Source organism: Alosa pseudoharengus, unplaced genomic scaffold (genome assembly GCF_046254945.1).
Source record: "Alosa pseudoharengus isolate Yale_2024_CS ecotype anadromous, Long Island Sound unplaced genomic scaffold, YU_APseudo_1.1 YU_APseudo_1.1_scf_13, whole genome shotgun sequence".
NCBI classification, from domain to species: domain Eukaryota; kingdom Metazoa; phylum Chordata; class Actinopteri; order Clupeiformes; family Clupeidae; genus Alosa; species Alosa pseudoharengus.
In genome coordinates, this window is record NW_027468598.1 from 27,194,657 (window position 1) to 27,210,995 (window position 16,339).

The 16,339-nt window shown below is 42.9% G+C and overlaps 1 protein-coding gene across 1 annotated transcript in view; it reads right to left on the bottom strand.

Moving 5' to 3' along the window:
* LOC143121228 (calsyntenin-2-like) overlaps positions 1-14,854 on the bottom strand; it is a 74,446-nt gene extending 59,592 nt beyond the window's left edge. Inside the window, exon 1 of the mRNA XM_076281607.1 lies at positions 14,644-14,854. Coding sequence (XP_076137722.1) covers positions 14,644-14,710 — 67 coding nt within the window. The 5' untranslated portion in view covers positions 14,711-14,854. The remainder of the gene's footprint in view (positions 1-14,643) is intronic.
* Positions 14,855-16,339: the final 1,485 nt, after the last annotated feature.

Genomic DNA, 16,339 nt, shown 5'->3' on the forward strand with positions numbered 1-16,339 from the left:
CTCGCTCTATCATTTTGTCACTCTTTCTCTATTCTTTTTAGCTCTCCCCATCCCTCTCTCCCTGTCCCTTTCTCTTTCTATCCTAATCATCTCCTTCATTCGCTGCCTGTGGAGTAGGAAGATTAGCCAACCTACATTTCTCCAACAAGTTTTTTGCCTCTGATTTCCTTATTTAGATTCACACTCTCTCTCACACACACACACACACACACACACACACACACACACACACACACACACACACTAGGGCTGTCACTTTTGTGAAAAAATCCTGTTCGATTCTTGAGACACAATTGTTCATTGAATCGATTGTAAAATGGATTTTTCATGTCTAAAGACGTTTAAATTTTCAACACCAAATATAGGACAATCCACGAACAACTAACAGGCATTAGGACGAACGTAAAGGGGGCGCTTGAAGACGCACAATGGCGTGAAGTTTCGTGCACAATGACAAACAGGAGTGCAACATTCTCGAAAAACAATAAGCAGAGTGGACTGCCATAACATCAGTGAAAAACATTACTGCAGGCTTCAACGTGGCTGCGTTTACAATTAGAAATGTCAAACAAATTTCGCCTATATACGTATAACTCATGACTGCACAGTTTGCATACCGCTTTGTCCTTCTCCATAGTTTGATATACCCAAACCCCGAATTGCTTCCATATCGAACTCCTCAAGTTATTAGGCCACTCGTATCTCTCATGTCGCACAGGTTGATCGCGTTGTCCTCAATTTTTTGGCAAAACACCAGCAGCACAGCAGCCGATTGAAAAAGCTGTTTCCGGTGCGTAAAATTGTTGGGAATTTTCTATTTAGCTTTCGTAATGCTTACTGCACTTCGGAATTCTTTGTTATTTTTCTGCTTGTTCCTGAGTTTTGTTACATCTATCTTTTTCATTTGTTTAATTCGTTTAAAATTAATAGTGTACATATTTGGTTAAAATCGATTCCCTATTTTAGTTTTCGAAACTTGTGTTGGTTGGTCCAATCGATTGTGCAATCGATTTTCGAACGTAAAGTGACAGCCCTAACACACACACACACGCATGCACGCACACACACACACACACACACACACATCTAATCACACTGATATATACTGAAACATACAGTAGAGACAAAACACACTCTAAACATATTCACTTTGACAAAAGTGTGCTGATGCTGTTTGGCGAAAGATAGAGGAAATGCAGCAGTGTTGTCAGACAGTAGAGCTGATGTACATTCAAATTTGCAAAAGCACTGTGTTCAAATTCAAACGATCAAATACAAACGTTCAATTTTAACTGTTTAGAGAAAACAAGCCACAAATGTTGGGCTGAAGGGTTTCTTCCTGCACAGAAATTGTGAGTGTGAGAGAGTGTGTGTGTGTATGTGTGTGATATGACTGTGAGAGAGAGTGTGTGTGTGTGTGTATGTGTGTGATATGTTTCTGTATAAAGAAAGTTTTGTATATTGATGGGAGACAGAGACCCCATCTACCCTTGCAACTACTCCAAGTTTTCATCTCCACACAAATGAGCATTTAGGCTGTGGAATGTGATGCATGCTGAATGTCAGCTTCCCTGCCGTGATACGCACGCACACACACACACACGCACACTCATGCCCACACACGCACACGCGCACACACACACACACACACACACACACACACACACACACACACACTGAGTTCAAGTAGGAGGGCCCGTTAGCAGGATTTTGCGTAGAGCCCCATGGAGGTCTGAACCGGCACTGCACACAGCACATTTTTGCTCAGAGAGTACATTTCTGCTCTGCATTGCACAATCATGGTTTGTGCGCAGGGAGCAGTGGTTAGCTCTTGCTCAACTCTTCCTATGTACTGTCAATACTCAACATATAGTTGCATTTTGAGACCTTGTGGGGCTGATTGCTGATGTTTCGGTTCAATTGGTTGGCCACTTTAAAGTTGCTCTAAGCGATGCTACTTGTTTTTTAGGCTAAAACATTTTATGTCACTTACTGCAAACATCACCTAACCAACCGCTAGCTAACATTATCTCTTTGGACAGCCCAGGCTCCAAAAACGGCAACAAAAACAACCTAGGCAAACCTAGCCCATAAAAACATAAACTGTTCCAGCAGATCACAGACAAGATGCCATTTAGGAGAGTTTGAATTGCACAGGAGCAGCATGGAAGGGAGGGGGAGGAAGTAGCGAGCTAGCTCTCTGTTTTGTTTGAAAGTCAACAGAAGTGACGTTACACAGCATCGCATAAAGCACTGATGAACTGAACTGAAAGAATCAACGTTGATAATGTGTTGATTATGACAATTAAAACTAAATTACACAAATTAAAAAAAAAAAAAATCAATACGTAGCCTTTTTTAAGCAACACAAAAATTGCGTTTGTTAATATTAGAACGCAGCCAGTTTCGATGACGTCACTGGCATGGTAGGACCTGAGAAGTTCTATAGGCAACAGCTGCAGCATATTTTATATACACAAACATTTGTAATTTTAATAGCCTGGGTTACACATTTCAGCCTATGAGGGACAGGCCTGTAGTGTCTGACTACCACTAGATGGGGGACGATTGGTTTCAGGCTCCAGCTCAACCTTCAGTAGGATCATTTGGGTGAAAATGACCGTGGGCGCTGCCGGAGCATGGACACTGCTCCGGAATCCATCTGTTGCAAAGCAGTGGCGAAACATAGGGAAGATGTTCGAGGAAGCCAAAGTGACGGAAAAAAATGTGTTTATTTATGTATGTGTTTATTAGCATGCATGTGGCTACCTCGGCAACGACCACGAGGTAGCCACATGCTAGCGTCGGCGCGCGTCGCCCGCCACTCAGTTCAGTGCGACAGTACCGCCAACTCACGTGGGGTGCACGCGCCGCAGGAGCTCACTCAACGGGGCGCCACGCTGCTAGCAATCCAGTTCGGGCATGCTAGCAGCCACGTGGCCGACCCGCTCGTCACCAGCTCCCTCTCAGCAGCCGCCCACAGGCTGCACTTTCCGCGGCGTGTCACCACGGCACTCCTCCTCTCCAGACGGGGCCCTAGGTGGCCTTACAACCGTCGACACTGTACCAAGCACCGGGGTTCGAGGGGGGCCAGATGAAGCTGCACCAACGCCACTCCGCTCCGTCGAGTCGCCGACCGGGACAGACAGGCACCGACTCCACAGCAACCGGACCGCGCTGAGCTCTCCCGCTACAGCTACCGTCTTCGGCGTCCCTCCTCGTGTTGCCATCTCGCAGAGCCGAACTGCTCTATTCCCGGCCCGTTCCACTCCTTCGCGGCCTCGGCGAAGGCACGACCCCCGAGATGGTCGTGCTATCGAACTCCACACAACGAACTTTTTTTTTTTTTTTTTTTTTTAAAGGCGCCGGCCAACAGGCCAACTAGAACTAGCGCCTAGCACTGCACGGTGCCCCTCACACGCACCCAAAAGTTAAAACACACAAAAACAGTCACACTCTAGAGGGCCTTTCCGACGAAGCTGCCCCACCGTCGTGAGTTCGCTGCCCTCAGCGGCTCCGCCAACCGTCCATCGTCCAGGAACCTCTTCCTCGCCGCACTCCCTCGGCTCTGCTCACGCGTCGCGGCTCGTAGCGGAGTCAGCGCCCAGGCCAGCGTTGTCTTCTCCGCGACCGCTTCTTCCGGCCAGATCTCCTCCCATGGCAGCAGGCAGATCCCGGCGACAGCTCCTCTCCTCCGTCGGCTGTAGCGATAGCAGGCCCCGAGCTTTTTAGTAGCCCTTACAAGGGCTCTCCCTGGATCCTCTTGCGTGGGCCTCCACCCAGTGGTATGGTCTTCCGCTCCCCGCTTCTCTCGCTGGGCGGAGGCCATGTTCGAAAGTCGCTTCTGACACCAATGTAACATTTAATGCACACGACACCAACGTTGTTCAATGGCAGCTTTATTGGCTCACGAACGAGGGCAGGGACTCAGACACAGATTACAATACACACAGGGCAGGTCAAGGAAACACACATACTACACCAACAGGGGAGGTCCAGCCCCCCACACGAAAAGGAACACACATGAGGGATAACTAAAAAGGGAAACAGGTTACGATAGAAACACCAACTTTACACTTCTAACTTAGGGGAATAACGACATAAACCCCCCGATTGTTCACCCTCGTGTCCCAGCATGCCTTTCGCTGGAGAACGCTAACACAGTCTTTATGCGCCGACGCTACAGTATTGTAACGATTTGATAGCGACACAGACAGTTGTCCAATCAAAAGGTTTATTAGCTGAGAACGAGAGCAGGGACACAGACCCAGAACACAATACACACGGAGCAGGTCAAGTACACACACACGCTACACATACAAGGGTGGACGCAGCCCCCCACACGAAAAGGATCACACACGAGGGAGAACTAAAAGGGAAAAATGTCACGATAAAGACGCTAACTTTAGACTTATAACTTAGGAGAAATACAGACATAAACCCCCAAACAGGGTATTTCACGGCGGCCACGTCGTTGCCTCTTGCGTTGGCCGCGAGGCCCCTTTGAAAATCAGAGGTTTACAGGCCACGGTGGCCTTGGTGCCCCCTTCTTTCAATATTCTGCTTTGCGTCCTACTAATAGCGATTTTTATTTAGCCTGTGTGGCCTGTCAAAATAATCTAAGCATTCACAGCGCAAATTAATTGAGTATTTTACACAGTGGAGAAAGTGACAGCGCAAGAAAGAAAGTGCGTCCAAATTCCATTCATCTCAGTTGAACTACTCGCGAAGTAGCCTATTCATCACACAGACATCACAAGTATCACATGAAAGAGCTTTTTCTCAGCTTTTAAACGATGTTACCCGATAATTGCTTAGTTGAACGGTTCGCGAGAAAAGTAAATAATATAATTCAATTGAATCATACATTCTACTGAAGGTTTTGCGTCCCATGATCTCCCAACCCATTCATCTTGGTGGAATACTTGACGAACCCTTCTTTTAACACACGACAAACCTATAACAAAATAAACAGCAGACCTTACCGAACACAAAGGTGTAAATCAGTCCCCTGTACAGTTAGCCGTTCCAGAGTAATCCAGTTTTGAATTTGCAGTAAATTTCGACATGCATGGATGTCTCCAAATTTGGGCTTTAAGTTTTACAATGTGTTTAAATTGTTCCACATGATTTCATAACGGGCCAAATACAAAATAAATGTTACAAATATCGCCTAGATATTGGTAAATCAGAGGACAGCTGACTGAGTTTGTGAAAGTAGCCTTAGCCTAATGATCACAAAATGCTAAGCATGCATCTAGGCTATTTGAGTTTCTTAAAGCTGAGCTGTGGTTAAATTGTTCAATACATGATTTTATAACAGGCCAAATATAAAATAAATGTTATATATAGCCTAGATATCTGTAAATATTAGATGATCAGATGATTTACAGTTCTATGTAATATGTCATGTTTCATGTTTTTGTAATGTTTCATACAGTGATGCCGGTCTACTGCAGTGAATAGGCTAAATAAAACTTTGATCATTTTTATAGCCAATACATTTTTAAATAAGTAACAATCTTGACTATTTTATGCAAGAACCTGCTAGACCTATATTGAAATTCACACACCAAATTATACCGCAATATATACCGTTTACCGTCTGTGTCCCAAATTATACCGCAATATGAATTTTAGGCCATATCGCCCACCCCTACTATATAACACGCATTGTCACGGCAATCTAGGCTAACGCAGCCTGCCCTGGACTACTGGCACTCGTAGCAACTCACACAGACGCTCTCTCCCTCCCTTGAAACTCTTAAAAACGTAGTTACCCGAAGTTGACCCCAGAAACACGAAGGATTCACGAGTTTTGCCGTTTACTTTAGGCTAACGTTAATGGAGAGTTGGCAGATTTTTACCTTGTGTATGTTGATATTGCACGGGTCTTGGAATTAGCAGCTGTTTCTGCGAGTTGAACTCCCTCTGCATCAACAATCTGCCCTGAGATGGTGAACAACTAACTTCAGGGTGAGTAGAAAGGGACATTGGATTCTGTTTACAGACCCGCTATGGTTTAGTTACCAGCTAGTAAACGCATTATTATCGATCTGTGATATCGTTGGAGTCATGGTTTATACTCTCTATGGTCGGAGTGCTAGCTTGTGGAGTTTGACATAAGAGTGTTTCCGAGGTGTTAGCTGCTAGCCCTTTCCTATAGGTTGGATCGTATGGTAGCCTATCTAACACTGGACCTCATCTGAGGCTACTTCGAGATATAATTCCAAAGGGGACAGATGGGCTACTGCACTTAAAACTTTAAAAGATTGAACGAACCTTCCCGGACTTTGTAATTGTGACCCGTGACTGGCGTCGGTGAACGAAGCTTTCGAAGTTGAAACTTAGACTCCATGGCACAGGAGAGAGTGTGGGCTCGCCCTATGAATTAAAAAAGGCTACAAGCTGGTCAATTGCTGAGTTTGCGATAAAGTAAGAAAGAAAAGGTTTTTTTAGTCAGGATATGGCGAGTCAATGTAATTTATTCGTCCAAAGTTACAGACCAGTTTCCATAGTGCATCTTATCAATAGTTTGAATGTCGTGAGTGTTTCTGCTCATTGACAAAATAGCGTTCAGTACAATGATTCATGCCCAATTAATTTCCCCTGTTAAAGTGTTCGCCTTTGTTACACTAGTTTGGTTTCATTTTGTATAAGATTTTGTGATGTAGGCTTGCCTATGATAAACGGCTTAAGGCCAATATGTAACTCAACTAGCCCTAATGTTGGTTTCCTCAGCCACGTCAGCTAGCCTCAGACTCATTATCTGCTATGGCTGCTAGTGCTAGAGCAGACTAACTTACCATGCCAGTGACGTAGCCGATTGTTGAAATCCAACATGGCTGCGCCCGTGTAACAACAACAACACTTTCACCATACAATTTTATCCTTTTTAATAAATTTAGCCATTTTAATCATTGTACCAATGAGAAGAAATAAAATCAATCTGTTATATCACCTTTACTTCAAATTCCAGTTCAGTTCATCTTTAAATACTGCAGTATGACTTTTCATCAGCTTTATTTTGATCAGCTTTAGTTTGAACATTATAATGTATAATTTTCCAGACACCAGTTCTTCTTGGCTTGATAATAATGGTGTGATGTGCAATGTGTGCAATGTGTGTGTGTGTGTGTGTGTGTGAGTGAGTGTGAGAGAGAGTGTGTGTGTATGAGTGTGATATGTTTCTGTATAAAGAAAGTTTTGTATACTGATGGGGGACAGAGACCCCATCTACCCTTGCAAATACTCTAAGCTTTCATCTCCACACAAATGAGCATTTAGGCTGTGAAATGTAATGCATACTGAATGTCAGCTTCCCTGCCGTGATACACACACACACACACACACACACACACACACACACGCACACACGCACAAAGAGACAGACAAACACATACACATCGGGAGGCAGAAGCACAAACACAGTGCGCCACCTCCACTTTTCTGATTTCCATAATTTATCTGCACATTAGCGGACATGTGCAGTTTGTTTTGGACTCATCTGCATTTATACAGAAAAGCGGCACACTCGGTTTGGTTGCTGCTCCATAGGTTTGGAGAGAGAGAGGGAGGTGCAGAGAGAGAGAGAGAGAGAAAGAAAGAGGGATTATGAGAGGGGAGAGACAGATAAGGGAGATAATGAGAGATGGAGAAAGAGTGAGAGAATGAGAAAGATGAGGGAGAGAGAAAGGGAGAAATGGAGAGAGAGAGAGAGCGAGAGAGAGAGAGAGAAGGGGAGAACGAGAACTAGTCTGGTAATGAGTTATCTAAATTCAGACTTCCTGCTCGCTGCTGGAATTACTCCCAAGCCCAGGGCTGGCATGCAGCGACTGGTCCGGGGAATGCAGGCAGCACAGCACGGACTGAGAGAAGAGAGAGAGAGAGAGAGAATGCAGGGAGCACAGCATAGATTGAGAAAAGAGAAAGAGAGAGATGAAGACGGGGGGGGGGGGGGGGTTGCACAGGCAGCACAGACATAGGGTGAGAGAAGAGACCTTGATTTTTAAAACTGGGGGGCCATGTGACCAGTTGAAGACTAACCTCCCACGATCACACATTTATGGAACAAAACCCCCTTCTTTCCAGTTTACACATTTTCAGTTTGCTTTGAGAGTATACAGTACTCTCCCACTATTCTTGTCTCCACCAAGGATTTAAACATAGATATCATCTTTTTAGGTGTGTGTGATTTAGGAAACACCAGCTTTGTTACCCCAATAAGAAATTGCCCATCATATATCGCTAATGGCCCCCAAGAGAATACTCTATCCCCTTCTCTCTCTCTCTCACAGAGGGAGAGGGAGGAGGGGAATGCAGGCAGCACAGACACGGAGAGAAGAGAAGAAAAGGAGAGAGCAGAAGAACGTGTAGAGTCGGAGAAAAGAGTTTTGTCAAACAATGACTTGATCTGTCCTGGGCATCAACGAGTTGAATAGGTCTTTCGTATGTGCACACACAATCACACACACACGCACAGAGAGAAGCAAAACCTTTGTTTAGTCATGATGAAACTCTCATGTCTTGAGGGGAACGCACTTGATCTCAGTTATAGTGGCAAAGGTTCTACTGTGTGTGTGTGTGTGTGTGTGTGTGTGTGTGTGTGTGTGTGTGTGTTGCACATACTGTACATATAGACTAGGGGTGGAACAAAATTAAGATATGCCAATATATCTTATGACTTCTTTTTGCCATACATTATCTTACAGCAAGCATTGAATTAATGCATAAACTTAAAGGAAAAATTCGGTGTAGTTTGAACACGAGTTTGAACGTTCGCTGGGGAGCAAAAATCCAGATTCTAAACGAGCCTGTTTTTAGTCGACACTTCCAAAATGCTAACGCTGGTAGCGATTGGGCATCTCTCATGGTAAAAAGATTGCTGATTTTAAATCACTTTCGAGGCTCAAAGTAGCTCAACACTTCTTTGGTAGTATAATGAGTATGATGGTTTTAGCGGTATACCGCATTACCGCAGTAATTTCTTGCCTTTTAACCACGGTAAGAAAAAATCCATATCGTCCAGGACCACCAGGATTGGCCACCACAGAGTCCAGACCTTCAGCCCATTGAGAATCTTTGGGATGTGCTGGAGAAGACTTGGCGAACAATTAATCCAACGCTGGACGGAAATAAATGTTGTGACATTATAGAAGCTTGTGGAAATGATGCCGCAGCGAATGCGTGCCATAATCAAAGCTAAAGGCAGTCCAACAAAATAATATTAGAGTATAAGTAAGTAAGTATTCAACTGTCAATCTCGCAAGAGAAATTTGTCTTGGGCACAAAAGGAGCATCGGCGATACATACACAAAGATTTTTACATAGACATATATAAACCACAAAACACATGGTACCCCTCCCCCCATCCCCACCCCACAAAAAAAAAACATTATAAGGTGTATGACCTTATCCTGTGGCAATATCTCTAAAACAAAATGAAACCTACGCTATATCCTAAGAGCACAGTAGTGTGTAACTGACTCAAACAGAATCAGTGTAATGACTACAGAAGGGACCCAGGTGCGAGGAGCAAGGAGTTTTAATTAGCGACAGTACAAAGGGAAGATCCACAGACGTAATTCAATACAGTCCAAGTTCGGTACACAGGCAGGCAGGGAAAAAACAGGCAAATGTGTCCAAAGCACAATCCAAAAGGGCAGGTCAGATAACACGGTCCAAGTCGATGCACAGGTCGTTCAGAAAATCGAAAGCGTCAGTCCAAATACAGAATCCAAAAATCACAGTCGGGAAGACAATCTAGGTCATACACGAATTATCCAAATACATAGAATCACGGCTTAGTACGTTACACGAGTTGCAAACAATACCTCACACTGAGGCCAGCCAGGAGAGTCTGAAATAGTCTACGGCTCATTAGTGCATTACTTTCAGGTGTTTAAAACTCCGGTGAGCCCGGTCGGCTCTGGAGGGGGCGTGGTCAGGGCCGCGTTTGTGCATTGGGCAAAAGGGCTGCTGCCACGGGCCCCGGCCACTAGGGGGCCCCGGCGCGGGACATTTAAAAAAGAAAACAAATGTCTTATCGTCACCTCTTTCCCTTTATCAATGCATGATATCACAGACAACAATGGCTTCGCATGAGACAATTAGGAAATATGAAAGCAGAGCTCGAAAAAAGAGAGAGCGGCAGCCAGACGTTCTCAGGAAGGCGCGCCAAAACCACGGCCGTACGCACTGTGCGTATCATCAGGCTACTCGAGAGAGAACTGCCCGTGTGTGTGTGTTCACACCAAATAGGCCTAGGCTACCATAACTTCCCAACTCTGCACAGTATTCCATTAACTGCATGACAGTAGGCCATTTACAATATTCTGTAAAGTAAGTTTGTAAACACGTTATCAAAATCAACTTAATGCAGAACTATGCACGCGCGCACCTTTTGTTTGAGCAGGAGAGCCTACTTACAGTATGCATGCTACAGAAGTTGTCGGCTAGCTTGTTGTTTTCTATTACTATCTATGCTGGTTATCAGCACACTAGGGCTGGGACAACGCGTCGACGTAATCGATGACGTCGACGCAAAAAATATGCGCGTCGATTCGTCAAGCATAACGTGTGCTGCTTAATATTTTTTATAAAAACCGGCCAGCACACATTGATGTTGTACTATTTAAATTAAAGATAAGATAAAATAATTTCATTGAGCTGCACTTTTTACTCACACAGCCTTTCCTCGCCCCGCCCGATCTCTCTCGCAACGAGCCTGCTGCTCCTCCTCTGCATGTGCATTTAACAAGATATTCACGATTGTTGAAGGATTGTTGTTGCCACATAGAAGCACTGCATAGAACACAGTGGGCTAAATTGCTATTAAATCCGCTTAGCATCGTGACCATGCAGCGCAAATTTGTTCAAAACTGCTGCATTAAAGTTAAAGTAAACTCTGCTAAGGTCTTATCACAACATAGTAAAATGAGGAGACTAAATTAACTTAAGTTACAGTATGCAATCAAGCAGTATCTCAAAGCTAATGTTAGAATACTGTTTGGATGTCAAGTTTAGCATGCTTACTTACAGCTGCTTGTATTTCGTTACTCATGCAGGGCTCATTTTATTGACTCTGAATGTTTGCAAAATCCCGATGTAAATGGAAAGGTGTTTTCCAAGACTCAAAAGTGCTTGTCCCTAGGAAGTACGAACCGTTATTTGAACTAACTACGTTATGAATTGCATAAACACATCAGCAGCCTTTTAACTGTGTTAATGTTAATTGCAAGACGTCTTAAAGTGACAGGCACTCAATTAGACCTATACACTACTGAACTTGAATGCTACCTCTGACTAAGAATGCATTACTTTGCACTTGTATAGTCTTTTATTTTGGAATCGTAAGAGCAATAAACATATATTGCAATGTTAAAGAATTCATGTTTAATTCATTCAGATATGTAAATAAACATGTATAAGTTGCTATTAGCCAATTAATGAGGAGATAATCGATAATCGAATCGAATCGAAATCGAATCGGACTGAAAAAATGAATCGTTAGATTAATCGATGCATCGAAAAAATAATCGCTAGATTAATCGTTTAAAAAATAATCGTTTATCCCAGCCCTACAGCACACAATGTTATAAGCGAATTAATCGAGACTCATCATGGATATATATAACACGTTTTTTAAACAACGAAAACAGAAAGGATGGAGACAGCAAAGCGAGGAGTTATTTCAAATGGGCAAGCCGCAAGCACAAGGTAGGCAAGATTATTGTGCTTGTCAAAATGGCTAGCATTACCGCTGTTTAAAGCCATACGTGAACGTGGCCTTCGCTAGAACAAAACTAAAGGTAACTTTAGCCTTTATAGGGCTATACAAAGTTGTCCAAATAAATAGGTCGTTGTTAGGCGTTGTTGTTGTAAAGATATTGCATGTGGATGTCATTAGCCTACTATGTAGACTACTTTTTAACTGACCAATACAGGAACCTAACCCAGACAAATATTATCAAAGCGTTGAAAGTTAGGTGGGTGTGTGCGTACCATCGCATTCATTCCTGCAGGCGCCTTGTCCACTTTTTTCAAAACGAGGATCAAAATAGTGAAGTCCACGTCCACCCCTGTCCCTGACAACGTTACCGTTATCGGCTCCAACACCCCCCTTGTTTGTATTTGATGTGGCTGGGCTGTGTGTGTGCGCTAGACTGCGTGTTTCAATGTATTTGACGTCGTGGCTGGCTAGGGCTGTGTGTTAAAGTAAAAGTTAAAGTTTTTTGTACCTTAAAATAATGTTTCCAAAATCGTTTCAGTGGTTCATCAACTCGTAACAGGGTGAACGGCACTTTCTGCATTCACTTCGCGGCCTTCTATCAGCTATAACCGCACTATGTAAGTTTGCCGGATCGGGTAGCGGATCTGTAGTTCGATGGAATGAGACATGAGAAACTAAAAATTTGACTTGCATCCGATGTCGCAATACATCGTACTTTCATAAAATCATGCAACATATTCTACCTTGTCTGTGGACATTGTTATTTGCAAAGCCGGTGCTGGATAAACAAATAGTGCATGCGACAGAGGAAAAGTTATTTGGTGTTGCTTTAACAATGTATCATGATGTGGCTGTGTGCGTGCGCGCCAAACTCTAGGCTACAATGTTTCATGAGTTCGGGAGTTGCACATTTTAGGCTGACCTGGGTACTGACAGTTTTTTTCAAGCCTTAGTTTAAGTAATTCATTGATGGTAACAATATATTTCATGGTTGATTTTTTTTGTGCATTGCCCCATGTTTGTAGGTTAGGCCTACTTGTTTTTTGTATGTTGGTACAATGTTGGTTAACAGTTCCACAATATAAATGCAAATTTCATTTTTACATTATCTGTCATAATTTAATTGCCTTTCTCTCTCTCTCTCTCTCTGTCTTATGTATATTGATAATAATAATAATAGTAATATATATTGAAAAAAAACGGGGGGGGGGGGGGGGGGGTGTTTGTGGCCAGAGAGAGGAGACTAACATTACATGGAGCTTGGGGAGTTTAACTCATTTAAATCAGACTCCCCAGAGAACAGAGCCAAACAAACCAAACAAAACCAAATCAATGATCTGAGCCTCAGTGGGCTATACTACGAAACTCGATTAGTGTAGCGAGCTACAGTATGTTGAGCTCAAGGCCAGGGTATGCTGTGACACGAAAGTGGCTCTGGTTAAGCGTCGCTGTATCACCGTATCACTGTATCAAGGGTCCTCTACGAAGGAAGTGTTTGATGTTGCTTTTTGTGGAAGTTCTTTGTCCAATAAATCTTTTGGGTTTGTTTAGAAGAAATACAATATAGACGGAAATAGCCTACATTTGTTCATCTTCCACTACGCCACCGCCTCTCCCTCACAGCTGTTGAAAACATATGCTGTACAGTTATTGCATAGGGTGAAGTTAAAGTGAATTCTCTAAATTATAGAATAAAATACATTTCCACAAAGCAGGTTGGACATTGCTTTTGCATTTTGAAATCATCATCACTCTATTGGGATTAATGGCGAACAATTCAGCCTGTGGCATATGTATTTTTCAGAAAATATGCAGAATCTTTTCACTTACGAATTTACACAATCAGCTTTTTTTATGCCAGCATGCCTCCCTAGCTTATCATGTGCAACTGTGTTGCACCTAGCAGTGATCTCTGCATGCTATTCTTCTAAATATTATAACTTGTTCCTCTTGCGTGAAATAAATCGCAAAAAATATTTATCCATTTTTGTTAAGGTGAGTAAAATTATGCACCCTTTTTATGGGAACACGCATTGAAACTAAAGAGAAAAACCTGGCTTGACGAATTTACTCGTAAGTGAGCTTCAAGACACCATTTAACTCTGACGGTCGAGTTTTGTATTGGTCGATCCAGGTTATCCAAAGAAAGCCTGGGTATGTTCAGAGTGCTTTGTAGTATACCCCACAGGTGTTGCTCTCTGTAACACTTGCCATGATACACACACACACATTCTCAGCACTGCATATGAGTATTTATGTAATGAATGTGATGCTGTAAACAAACAATTTCAGCTGGACAGTCACTGGACTACAGATAATGACTAATATTAAAGGTGTAATGATCATTCAATGCTCAATGACACTGATTCGGAAGATGTACTGGCATCGAATCATTTGTCTCTAATAGGCCTATAGCTTCTTCTGCACCTGTAGGCTATTAAAACCATTCTCCACCCATGTGCTCTAGTGACTTTTTCCTGTCCTACTCATAAACTCACACACTGGACCGCAGTGAAATTCACTTGCTGTGACACAGAGGAGAATAGAAGCATTCATTATTTTGATGTCTATTGTTATCTCTCCATGCTATGTCAGTGGTGGCTGATCAAACCGACGTTGTCAACTTCTGCAATAACAGTCATTGCAATAGGAAGAGAGGATTGTTCTGCTGGTTGTATGAATTAAAAAAGACATGCCTCGGCTAAACTCCAATTACCTGTTTTTAAACTTCAGGCGGTAACCTACAACACATGCACACACACGCGCTTGGTTGTCGCCAACTCCCATTCGCTCTATTTCCGAAATATTTTTGTTCTCACATTTGGCTTCTCTTCCCCTCTTTCGCACACACTCCCTCTGTCAGCCACGTTTTACGAACAAGAATATCTTCTCGCAAACTGTTATTCCCTTACCTTTCTCCGCGACCATGACGTGTAGTCCGAGCGCAAGGAAAAGTAAAAGAGGCGCGATTCTCCCCATCCTCGTGTTGTTTATCAGCGCCGACAGTTATGACCTCGATCCAGTCCGTCGTCTCGTGCTGCTTAAATATCTCTTTCTCTCTCTAGTGTTGTGGTGTTCTGGTGAGCACGTCCCGCGTGTGCAATCACGAGCGTTGATCGCAGATCAGTGACAGGCAACGGCAGCCCATCCGCAGCGCGAGAGCAGCCCGATGGAAGCAGCACGAGCTGACTACTATTTGAGAGGCTGGACCTCAAGGAGCGGATGCAAGTCCAGTTGTTGACGTCAAAAGATAGAAAGACATGGCGAGAGATCTGCTCCGTTTACGCTCTCATTCACGCGCTCTCAACACCCAGTCCCCAGAGAGCAGAGGTTCCCAACCTTTTTGGGAAGGTGACCCTTTTTTGATGTCAAAACGTTGGCGACCCCAATCATTCACAACATCATGTAAGAGAGAGCGCGCCGCATCTCATCTCTGCTGTAACATCCAGTTGAGAGTGGTATTTTTCCCAAATGTCCTAGCAAGCTAATTTGTTTGTTTGACTTACTCGCCTGGTTGTTTTGCTACTTTTTTGGAATGTTGATCAAACATTATTACCCATGATGATCTCATGGATGTCTAAGTTCATTTTTATATAGATTGCGATGAAGGAACCGATTAATTACTTGAATATAATGGGGTTTTTCATATATTGTTATTTAATGTACATATATTTTTATGTAATGTACAAGTCAATTGTAATATACCCCACATTGGGTTCCTTCCTCCTACCCCAAGGTTGGGAAACGATGCCAAAGAGAGAGAGAGAGAGATCACATTTTTTGTTTTCACAGTTTGTTTGCTCACTACTGGAACTGAACAAAATAAAACAGTCATATTCAGTCCTAAAACTAGCCTTATATTTTGATTGAGGCTCACATATCAAACTTATATAACACATTTTAGAGTGTCAAATGACTCACATCATATTGATTTACACCTCAGTCTGTGTGTAGGCCTATCTATTTCAATTGGCTTATGTCATATTATCCTATTTGTGAGGGATTATGTTAAAATGAAAATAATAATGTTTCCATTTGATGAGTGTCAGAGTTAAATAATTTCCATCTGCTGTCCCCAGCAAGCAACAGTTAGAAAAAGTGTCACAACAATAAGTTAATAAAGCAAGAAACATCATACAAAAAATATAGAAATATATTTCACACACACACACACACACACACACACACACACACACACAAACACACATTTACACTTTGTCAGTGCCAAGAGTATTTCATAAAAAAACAAGATCTAAGTAGGCTATCACATTGAACAACAATACAGACACAAGCAAGATTAATCAAATAGAGTCAGTAATGTCCTGTTTGAATATCTTTTAGTAGATTTTGAAAGCTTCTCATGGAACTAAAATTCTTTATGTGGTCTGGTAGACTGCTTCACTGAGCATGGGATTTCACCTTATAAGCTGTCTGCCCAAGGCAGTGTCGTGAAAGGGTACAATGTGATCTTTTGAGGATGCTATTCTAGTGCAGTTCATTGAGGGAACTGAACAAAGGTGAACAAACTCTGAGAGATATTGAGGGGCTGAGCCATTTAAGTAAAACATTTTTTTTTATAAAATTCTTGAAGCACAGGAAGATGTGAAT